We start from the raw sequence: 12,004 nt of genomic DNA, 5'->3' as shown, positions 1-12,004 counted from the left end.
TGCTGGGATTACAGGCGTGAGCCACCGCACCTGGCTCGAATTTTTTTTTTTTTTTTAAAGAAAAACAATTCAGGGATTGAAACTAGATTTTGTTGTAATTTAGGTTTGTAAAATTTTGTAAGCTTGAATCTAACTCATTTAGAATCAGCTATAATTCAAACAAGCAAATACTTGAGTAGTAGTATAAAATGTTTTAAATTATTATAAAAAGTTTTTAGTTACTTGAAATTAACTCTAGATTAAAAATACTAACTGAAAATTTCCAGAAGTAAACAATTCATAATTTTACGTTGTGTGTTATTCTGAGTAGTGGGATGAAATCCTGCAGTTTCATGCCAGGAGTATGAATCATCCTTTTTTTTCAATGTAGACACACTGTACATGCTACCCACCTGTTAGTCATTTAGTATCCGTATCAGTTATTAGACTAGCTGTCAAGGGATTTCAGTGCTTCTGTTCAAGGAACCCCTATTTTAGTTAGTGGCCCCAGTGCATAGAAGTAGTGATGGTGATAGTTCGGATGCGCCAAAGTGAATGTATAAAGCGCTTCCTTTAAGTGAAAAGGTGAATGTTTCCGACTTAAAAAGAATTGTGTGCTGAGCTTGCTAAGATCTATGGTAAGAACAAATCTTCTGTTCATGAAATTGTGTATAATAAATTGTTATAATTGTTCTTTTTTATTATTGGTTTTTGTTAATCTAGTCCTGTGTCTAATTTATAAATTAAACTTTATCATAGGTATGTGTGTGTTTATATGTATACGTAGGAAAAAACTTAATGGCCCTGTCCACAGTTTCAGGCATCCATTGGGGGTCTTGGAACACAAACTCCACAGATATGAAGGGACTACTTTATATAAAGGAAAAAAATTACCCAGCATGGTGGCTTATGCCTGTAATCCCAGCACTTTGGGAGGCCGAGGTGGGCAGATCACCTGAGGTCAGCAGTTCAAGAATAGCCTGGCCAACATGGTGAAACCCCGTCTCTATTAAAAATACAAAAAAATTAGCCAGGCATGGTGGTGGGTGCCTGTAATCCCATCTACTTGGGAGGTTGAGACAGGAGAATCGCTTGAACCCAGGAGGCAGAGGTTGCATTGAGCCGAGATCAAGCCATTGTACTCCAGCCTGGGCGACAAGAGCAATACTCTGTCTCCCAAAAAAAAAAAAAAAATTACTACCCAATAATAGCTTTATTTTAATAGGAAATATTTTAACATCAGGAGGCTTTTAAAATATAAATCCTGGCACGTAAAAATGTTTAAGAAAACAGACCTCCTTAGCATCGTCTCTGATTTTTACAGCAAGCACTGTGGCATGCTTCGAGCATAGTTGGATGTAACTGGAGTACTGTCTTTTTTATTGATTGCTTATGAGATGTGACTATTTCATATTAGAATGATTTTTGTTTGTCTTTTTGTTTGTCTGTGCCTCGACTGTTTTGTTGTTGTTGTTTTTTTAAAAACATAAGTACCAGAACTTACCACTCCAAATAGATGTTAGTATCTTTAAGGTACCTTTACAGGAAAGTTGTCTACATTGCTGATGCTGCCATTACTCAAAATCTTGGGTTTTTTTGTTTTTGTTTTTGTTTTTTTGAGACGGAGTCTCACTCTGTCGCCCAGGCTGGAGTGCAGCGGCGCAATCTCGGCTCACCACCAGGCTGGTCTCGAACTCCTGACCTCAGGTGATCCACCCACCTTGGCCTCCCAAAGTGCTGGGATTACAGGTGTGAGCCACTGCGTCCGGCCAATCTTGGGGTACTTTTTATACCTTTTGCCTGCTCTCAATGATTACCGTGTTATTTTTAAAGGATGAATGTGATTTTTAAAATCCATGTATGTCCAGAAGTCTTTTTGGAGACAATTTAAAAGAATATAGTCAGTGATCCACTTGATATGCCTTATTTTTGTCTGACATCATTCTGTGGCTCAAATATTGAGACTTTCCTGAGTACATTTAAAACCAACTGAATAGGCCGGGCACGATGGCTCACACCTGCAATCCCAGCACTTTTGGAGGCCAAGGCGGGTGGATCACGAGGTCGGGAGATTGAGACCATCCTGGCTAACACGGTGAAACCCCGTCTCTGCTAAAAATACGAAAAAAAAATGAGCCGGGCATGGTGGCGGGCGCATGTATTCTTAGCTACTCAGGAGGCTGAGGCAGGAGAATGGCGTGAACCCGGGAGGTGGAGCTTGCAGTAAGCTGAGATCGCGCCACTGCACTCTAGCCTGGGCGACAGAGCGAGACTCCGTCTCAAAACAAAAACAAAAACAAAACAAAACAAAAAACGAATGCTATTTCTGGATGTTTTCAGTAAATACAACCTGGAACAGAATAAGTGCATATCTTTGAACATCAGTCTTCATTACATTTGTTACTATCTTTAATTATTTTTAAACATTTGGAAGTGTCTCAGTCTTGTTATCTTTGCAATTATGTGTTTAACATTCAGAATTTTTAAACATTCACAATTTTGCTTTTGGCCCACAATAAAATTATATTTATGTACTTTTAATGTAGCTTTTTGTCAGCTGACACCAATTTTTATATCATAAATAATTATTAATATATGACATACTAAATAGTAAACAGTAAATTACTTTTAGAAAACATATTCTATCTTTAGATATTTTTGCTGTTTTAATTATTCCAAAATAGTGAGTTGTTCTGTTAAAATTGACAAACTTTAAAACTCGTTAGTACAATGGCCTAAGAGGACACACATGAGAAACCGGCATTCTTTTTCTCTAAAATTAGATAAAGGGGGCTGGTGCTATGGCTCTTGTCTGTAATCACAGCACTTTGAGAGGCTGAGGCTGGTGGGTCGCTTGAGCCCAAACATAGTGATACCCGTCTCTACAAAAAATTTTTTTAATTAACCAGGCGTGATGGCACATGCCTGTAGTCCCGGCTATCCTGGAGGCTGGGGCAGAAAGATTGCCTGAGCTTAGGAGTTCTAGGTTACAGTGAGCTAGCTATGATCTTGTCACTGAACTCCAGTTGTTGTTTGTTTGTTTGTTTGTTTGTTTTTTGAAACGGAGTCTTGCTCTGTCCCCCAGGCTGGAGTGCAGTGGCGCGATCTCGGCTCACTGCAAGCTCCGCCTTCCAGGTTCACGCCATTCTCCCGTCTCAGCCTCCCGAGTAGCTGGGACTACAGGCACCCAACACCATGCCCGGCTAATTTTTTGTAGTTTTAGTAGAGACGGGGTTTCACCATGCTACCCAGGATGAGACCCTGTGTCTTAAAAAAAAAAAAAAAAGTGTGTGTGTGAATTTCTTTTTAATTAAAAAATAAAATTAGAAAATGGAAACATCATTACAGTAAATAACTATGTAAGATTATAGTTTACAGAAACGTTTTCATTTGCCTGATCATCTTTGCATGTCACACTACATGCAGTTAAATAATAGAAATATTAGTTATGATACAGAATTTTTTTAAAAGTGGGCCTTTCCTAACCTGTAACAATGAAAACATTAGGAGTTATATTAGAATTATGTAATTAGTTCCTTACGGTTATTCTTTTAAGAGTCATTATATATATTTATATAGCATTAATCCATCTTAGAAATTATCTTTCTAGAAGTTTGCAGGTAATTCATTGTATTTATAGTATTTGACCCTACAAATCCAATTTAATTTAAATGTTACCAAATATTCAAAAAGTGAATAATTTGAATTATATTCCCAGACCATTGATTTGCTCTTTGCCATGCAACCACTACTTAACATGTTGCATATCTGGAAAGTCACTGAGAAACTAAAATGTCATCAGGAAGAAACACACACTTATATTAGCAGCAGAAATTTTGTGCTAGATATACAGTTTGTTCTTTTTTTACTGTTAGGCCTGATCATTTTACCTGATCTCTGCTTATGACCTGTAACATTTCATAAAATTATTAGCATTTGCATATATTGTTAAAATGTACTTCTGTGATATTATTAAAAGCAATTGATACTGAAATTTTTAAAAAAGTAATATATCTCCCCAGCACCTCCACCAAAAATAAAAACTAAAAAGTTATTAATTTATCACAGTGTTTCTGAAGGCTGGACAAAGGCTCATTTATGTTAACAGCCTGAGAAGCTGAGACTAGCAAATTCATTGTCTCTACTCTGGTCATTTGTTTCATCAGTTTGTTGCCATGCCATGCCAGCTCCTTTGTTTTTGTCACCATTTTTCAAAGAATTCTTCATATCTTATGGCTTCTTATCTAGTTATGTTGTATTATCCCAAAAAATAATAAAATGTATAGTTTTCAGTGTGTCGATAGCAGTTTTTTAGTTTGGTTATGGGAATAGAAAAACTACAGTAAGTACTGGGAGTGAGAAAGAGAAAGCTTTCCTTAACTTTTTTGTATGCTGTTAATACATAGAAACTAGTGTAAGCCAATTAATTTTGGCAAGCAGTACTCAGGTTTTGGATTTATCACTTTTACTTAGAATATTTAATGATTTTATTCTTTTAAAAAGAACACTCCTAAATCTTTTTTTCTTCTTCTTTTCAGTATTCATGTGATTGAACGGCGTGCTCTTCCTGAGTTCTTCAATGGAAAAAACAAATCCAAGACTCCAGAAATGTGAGGCCAGTGTTTTAGATAACTTGTTTATTTGCCTGTGTGCGGTAGGGGCTCTTCAAGCATCCACCTGAGTTCCTTATTGCTGATTCTTGGAAGTTTGCAAATACTCCTTTCAGAACAGTGTTCATATCTCATTTGCATAGCATTCCATGGTACACAGGAAATTGTATCTAGTTTCGTTTTTTGTTTTGGGGTTTTTTTTTTGGTGTTTGTTTGAGACAGGGTCTCACTCTGTTGCCCAGGCTGTTGTGCAGTGTCATGATCTTGGCTCACAGAAATCTCTGCCCTCTGAACTCAAAGGATCCTCCCATCTCTGCCTCTTGAAGTAGCTGGGACTACAGGCACATGTCACCACACTTGGCTGATGTTTATTTATCTATCTATCTGTTTATTTTTTGGTGGAGACGGGGGTTTCACCATGTTGCCTAGAGTATTCTTTTATTTCTAAACCTTGAACTATATGCACATCAACTCTTAGAGTTAAAGTTTGGATTTTAAACCAATTTTTACTATAATGAATTCAGGTCTATCCTCACAACTTTCTTTTTCTTTCTTCCTTTTTTTTTTTTTTTTTTTGAGATGGAGTCTCGCTCTGTCACTCAGACTGGAGTGCAGTGTTGCAATCTCAGCTAACTGCAGCCTCCGCCTCCTGGGTTCAAGCTATTCTCCTGCCTCAGCCTCCCAAGTAGTTGAGACTACAGGCATGCACCACCACACCTGGCTAATTTTTGTATTTTTAGTAGAGATTGGGTTTCACCATGTTGGCCAGGCTTGTCTCGAACTCCTGACCTCAAGTGATCCACTTGCCTCGGCCTCTCAAAGTGCTAGGATTACAGGCGTGAGCCACCAAACCCGGCCTGTCCTAACAACTTTCAACTTGTGTGTGCATGTATGTTTTGGATTGTTTCTATTCATCCAGGAGAAAATAGAATCTTTATCTTCCTGATGTGTGACTGCTAATTAAAAGAGAGATATGATGATATAGCTGCATGTGAATTGAGCTTAATTGCATAAAGGATTTTTGTGGTTTTGCATTGGAAATAGAAAAACTCTTATTGGAAGGAAGAAGTTTGGCCGGAAGTACTTTTTGTCTTTCCCTGGTGATTCATCAGTATATACTTCTGGAACCCTTGTCCCTATATATAAGTACATACCTGTCAATACTGTAAATACCCTCCCATGTATTAATCAGGGTATTAATCTGTTACTTTCTTTTTTTTTTTTTTTGAGACAAAGTCATTCCGTCATGCAGGCTGGAGTTCAGTGGTGTGATCTTGGCTGCCTGAGTTTTGTTTTCTTTTTGTGCCAAGAACTGTTGCTAGGTCTCAAAGTCCTTAACACTCTTGTTTTTAAGTACTATATTTTGTGACAGAAGTCCTTAGTATCTGCTGTAACAGAATCTCAATTTCTCTCTCCATTTTTGTATGTTCTTTTCTGAATTTGGTCTCATGGATTCTACTTATTGCCCAGCCATGATCTCCCTTAAAGAACTGCTGTGAGAAATTACATAGCTATTTGCAGAGCCAAATCCACATGACATGTGTGAAATACAGAAGTGATAGGCAGCAGAGGTTGAGAGCATAGATTGAAGAGCTACCACACTGGCAGCATTGAATTCTGGCTCCATCAGTTACCAACCCTGTGGCTAGGACATATTCTCTAACAACTCAGTGTTTGTTTCCTCACCCATAAATGGGATGATAGCAGACCCTACCTGCAATATAGAGCGATTATGAGGATTCAGTTGTCAGACATACATTGCTTATAACAGTGCCCTGCACACAGTAAAGTATAGATACGTGGTAGTGAGGCAGATAGCCTATGTAACCACGTGTTAGTTTCCAATTCTGCAGTTAACTACCACCATGACCAAGTTTGAATTTATGTTACTTCACATTAATGTCATTAGATTACTTGTTGTTATACATTAATAAACAGTTGTTTTGCATATTCGTGGTTCTAAATTCACTCATAACTTTAAATGTGCAATATAATATCAATGTTTTTTATGCTCTTGTCTTAATTTGTTGTATTTTTAAGGAATCTGAAGATTTTTGAGTTTCTAAGTAACATTGTTTCTGAGAGGATACGTGTCCACCTTATGAATTTTGCCATTGCTTTTTAGATACTTGGCATATCGAAATTTTATGATTGACACGTATCGTCTAAACCCCCAAGAGTATTTAACTAGCACTGCTTGTCGGAGGAACTTGACTGGAGATGTGTGTGCTGTGATGAGGTAAACTGTTTGACTTTTTCTGAGACATTTAACTGTAGGAATTTACTTATGCATGCTGTCTAATGTTTGCTTGATTAAACTGGTTGTTTCAACTGGGTAAAACACCTAATTTTAGTTATGCCATTTAGGGGTTGATTATATTTTGTTTCCTTTCATTTCATTCAATTTAATTATTTTATTTTTATTCTATTTTATTAATTTAATTTTATTGTCGAGATGGGGTTTCACAGTGTTGCCAAGGCTGGTCTCGATCTCCTGGACTCAAGCGATTCTCCTGCTTCCGCCTCCCGAAGTATTGTGATTGCAGGCATGAGCACTGTGTTCAGCATTAGAGGTTGAAATTTTTAAATATTTAATTTAGGCTGGGTGCAGTGGCTTACACCTGTATTCCCAGCACTTCAAGAAGCCAAGATGGGCGGATCACCCGAGGTCAGGAGTTCGAGCCTGGCCAACATGGCGAAACCCCATCTTTACTAAAAATATAAAAATTAGCCAAGCGTGGTGGCACATGACTGTAATCTTAGCTATTGGGGAGGCTGAGGCAGGAGAACTCAGGAGACAGAGATTGCAGTGAGCTGAGATCGTCCCACTGCATTCCAGCCTGCACAACAGAGCAAGATTGTGTCTCAAAAAAAAAAAAACAAAATAAAATATTTAATTTAGCCTTCTAGATTTTACAGTTCACATTTTAAATTTTTTAGTCAAATCATAAAATAACCAGGGATGGAGTGGATTCAGGTTGGGAGTGGATAAGCTCTGCGCCCTAGCTCTGCCGAAATTAAAAAAAAAAAACAAAAACGGCCAGGCATGGTGGCTCACACCTGTAATCCCAGCACTTTGGGAGGCCGAGGTGGGTAGATCACCTGAGGTCAGGAGTTCGAGACCAGTCTGGCCAACATGGCGAAAACCCATTTCTACTAAAAATACAAAAGATTAGCTGCGCATGGTGACGGTCACCTGTAATCCCAGCTACTTGGGAGGCTGAGGCAGGAGAATCTCTTGAATCAAGGATGCGGAGGAGGTTGCAGTGAGCTGAGATCGCACCATTGCACTCCAGCCTTAGAGACAGAGCGAGACTCTGTCACGAAAAATGCGGATTTTTTTTATGTGTGTATTTGGTCTATGTGTGAGTTCTTTTATTACCATGGACCTAAATGCGTATTCATGCTCTCATTTCTGTGATTGAAATGATTAGGCTTTGTAATAGGTTTGGGGGTGCTGTGTTATCAACATTACTTGTGGCTTGTAGAAATTGTTCGTCACATAACAAAATCTGTCAAGTAGTTTGTGATGTTTGACAGCCTGCTGAGCACATTTACTGGTTTTATTGTTTCTGTTTTTTAATGGCATGATGATGATAGTAAAAGCACATGAAGTTGATTCTTTAGATTTTAACTTTCCGAGCTTTATTCTTTAGGGTCCATGCCTTTTTAGAGCAGTGGGGACTCGTTAATTACCAAGTTGACCCGGAAAGTAGACCCATGGCAATGGGACCTCCTCCTACTCCTCATTTTAATGTATTAGCTGATACCCCCTCTGGGCTTGTGCCTCTGCATCTTCGATCACCTCAGGTAAATTAATGTTGACTTTTCATCAGACCTGGATAGTAACAAATGGCCATTTATAGCATATCTATTTAGAAACAATTATTATTATACTATAATGCTATTATTAGTGCTATTTCTTTGATCCTTGCTTGTGTGTGTATTTTGGTGTACTGTAAATATTACAGTCCAAAAGAATATATAGTGTTTAAGTTAATGCTGTCCCACCAATCCCAAGACCGAATGCCTTACTCTGTCAAATTATTAATTTACTTTTATATGCATAAAAGTAAATTATCCTTCTGTCATCAAAAAGACACTCATAAGTAAGCAGATGATGCAAAATCTTCTTTCCCTTCCTTCAATCTGTGTTCTAGAAATGTGAAGCAAAGAAATCTTTATAACTTGTCCTAAGATTTGTAAAGTGGATATCCATATATACATTATCAAACAGATTATGTCAAACAAATTATATATAGCATTAAGTTGGATTCACAGGAACCTAAGGTATAAATTTTGTCCCATTGTGAAATAGAAGATAGTAATGAAAATTTGTTATCCTTTCTGGGATTTAAAGGGACACCAAAATGTGACTTATATGTTGAATTTTTGTTAGAAGTATAGTGTAGAAGTGTGGGTATTTATTGTTTTTTGTAGGAAATCCACCAAGAGTGGTTTAAGTGCCAATATTAAACTTTTTTTTTTTTTTGAGACAGAATCTTGCACTGTTCCCCCGGCTGGAGTGCAGTGGCATGATCTTGGTTCACTGCAACTTCCGCCTCTGGGTTATAAGCAATTCTACTGCCTCAGCCTCCTGAGTAGCTGAGATTATAGGCGCGTGCCACCACGCCCAGCTAATTTTTGTATTTTTAGTAGAGACGGGTTTCACCACGTTGGTCAGGCTGGTCTTGAACGCCTGACCTTGTGATCCGCCTGCCTCGGCCTCCCAAAGTGCTGGGATTATAGGTGTGAGCCACGGCGCCTGGCCCAAACAAATTTTAAAAAACATTTACCCTCTTGACTTTAAAGAGGCTAACTCAGCCGTTTATCATTTATTTGACTCAGGTTCCTGCTGCTCAACAGATGCTAAATTTTCCTGAGAAAAACAAGGAAAAACCAGTTGATTTGCAGAACTTTGGTCTCCGTACTGACATTTACTCCAAGAAAACATTAGCAAAGGTAATTTTTCTAATCACACATGGGCTGCAATCCAGCACATCTTAGTCCTTCTAAGATACATCTAATGAGCTTTCTACTCAAATCTGATGGTATTTTTAAAAACAATTATGATTTATCTTACCTTTTATATTCCTATATGACTTAGTAGATAGGTATTTTAAAAATAACACTATTAGAGAAATTCGAGGGGAAAATGGAGAATTTGAAGAGAGAATTAGAATCTGTAAAAAGAATCATGAATATTTTAGAACTGAAAAGTATACTTGAAATTATTTGATAGGTTTAATAACAGACTGCATATAGCAGAAGACAGGTTAGTGAACTCAGAGACAAATTAGTAGATATATTGAAACTAAAGTACCAAGAGAAAAAATTGGATTGAGGTAGGGAGGGGCCAGGACAGAGAGAGGAGAGTGGAACAGATATGTGAGATAGAGTTCAGGCTGGACACGGTGGCTCACACCTGTAATTTCAGCACTTTGGGAGGCCAAGGCGGGAGGATCACTGGAGCCCCAGAGTTTGAGACCAGCCTGGACAACATAGCAAGACTGTGTCTCTATTATTAAAAGAAGAAAAAGAAAAACGAATGATACAGTCCAAAGAATTAATGTTTATCATTAGAAACCCATAAGAGAATGAATGGAGGAGGAGTGATACTTGAATATATAATGGCTAAAAAGACTTCAGAACAAATAAAAAGATACCAACTCACAAAACAGGAAAGACAGAGCCAGGCCAAGCTCAACACTTTGGGAGGCCAGGGCAGTAGGGTTGCCTGAGGCCAGGAGTTCAAGAGCAGCCTTGCCTCTACTGAAAAACACACACATAAAAAGAACAGATCCAAATTTATATATAGAGAAAACCACACTCGGGTACATTATGCTTAATTTCTTAAAAACTAACATCTTAAAAGCAGACATGGAGGGTGGGGGCGAGGGTAGAGAAGAACATATTACATTCAAAAGAACAATAATAAAACTGATAGCTGACTTTTCAACAAAAATGATCAAAGCCAAAGGACATTTTTAAATTGGAAAAGAAAAACTATCTATCTGGAATTCTCTATCCAGTAGACATTACTTTCAAAATTGAAGGTGAAATAAAGACGTTTGTAGGCATTCACAATGTACAGAAGTTATCGCTAGCACACAGTATAAGAAAAGTAAAGGAATGTCTTCAGCATGAAGGATAATGATCCCAGATGAAAGCATATGACTCCATGAAGGAATAAGGAGCAGAGAAAAGGGTAATCTGTGTGGTTAAATATAAAGTAATACAGGTTGTTTAAACAATAATATTTGGGATTTATAACGTGTAGAAATTACAAGAATGGCAGAAAGGCAGAAGGAGATTAAATTGAATAAACTGTTACAAAGTTTACATTATTTAGAAACATGACAAAAGTCCTGATTCAGGGTAAACTATAATTTGACACAACATTTTGGGACCTGACTGGATCTAATGGAAGAATAAAGAGTGATAGAAAAAAGGTCAACATATGAGTCAGTATAAAAGACATCTTCTGGCCAGGCACAGTGGCTCACACCTGTTTTTGTTAATACAAAATTCAGATCCAAGAAAAACTAACCTATGGTTACAGAAGTCAGACTAGTATATACTTTTGTGAGTGGCTATCAATTGAGTTTTAAAGGAGGGAGCTTTTTGGGTTTTGATTTGAGTATTATTACATTGTCATATAAGTTAAATTGTGTCAAGTTTTATACTAATTTGTGTATTTTATTGTGTATGTATCATACCTCCAGAAATACAAAAGAATTTTTTTTTTGAGACTGAGTTTGCCCTTTTCTCCCAGGCTGGAGTGAAGTGGCGCGATGTTGGCTCACTGCAACCTCCACCTCCACGGTTCAAGTGATTCTCCTGCCTTAGCCTCCCAAATAGCTGGGATTACAGGCGTGTGCCACCACGCCTGGCTAATTTTTGTATTTTTAGTAGAGACAGGGTTTCTCCGTGTTGACTAGGCTGGTCTTTGAACTCCTGACCTTAGGTTATCCACCCACGTTGGCCTCCCGGTGTGCTCTGATTACAGGCCTGAGCCACTGGCCTGGCCGCCCCCCCCCCCCCCTTTTTTTTTTTTTTTTTGAGACAGAGTCTCGCTCTGTCGCCCAAGCTGGAGTGCAGTGGCGCAGTCTCCCCTGCAACCTCTGCCTCCCGGGTTCAACCAGTTCTCCTGCCTCAGCCTCCCAAAGTGGTGGGATTACAGGTGTGAGCCACCACACCCGGCTTTTTTTTTTATTTTTATTTTTTTAAAGAGAGAACATCTCACTGTGTTGTCCTGGTTGGTCTTGAACTCCTGAGCTCCAGTGATCGACCTTTTTTACCTTCCAGAGTGCTAGGATTACAAGCATGAACCACCATGCTCAGCCTAATACAAGAAAAAAATATTTTAAAATCATATGAAAGCTTCAGCAGTCATTTTGTGGGCTCTAATGAGG

At 38.2% G+C, this 12,004-nt stretch overlaps 1 protein-coding gene across 2 annotated transcripts in view; it reads left to right on the top strand.

Moving 5' to 3' along the window:
* SMARCC1 (SWI/SNF related, matrix associated, actin dependent regulator of chromatin subfamily c member 1) overlaps nucleotides 1-12,004 on the top strand; it is a 195,208-nt gene that overhangs the window by 96,437 nt on the left and 86,767 nt on the right. For both annotated transcript variants that reach the window (XM_008971765.7, XM_034956331.3), the window contains 4 exons: nucleotides 4,518-4,589; nucleotides 6,715-6,828; nucleotides 8,246-8,399; nucleotides 9,438-9,551. In XM_008971765.7, coding sequence (XP_008970013.2) covers nucleotides 4,518-4,589; nucleotides 6,715-6,828; nucleotides 8,246-8,399; nucleotides 9,438-9,551 — 454 coding nt within the window. The remainder of the gene's footprint in view (nucleotides 1-4,517; nucleotides 4,590-6,714; nucleotides 6,829-8,245; nucleotides 8,400-9,437; nucleotides 9,552-12,004) is intronic.

This window comes from Pan paniscus, chromosome 2 (assembly GCF_029289425.2).
Source record: "Pan paniscus chromosome 2, NHGRI_mPanPan1-v2.0_pri, whole genome shotgun sequence".
Lineage (NCBI taxonomy): Eukaryota > Metazoa > Chordata > Mammalia > Primates > Hominidae > Pan > Pan paniscus.
This window is presented reverse-complemented; position numbering and strand designations above follow the sequence as displayed.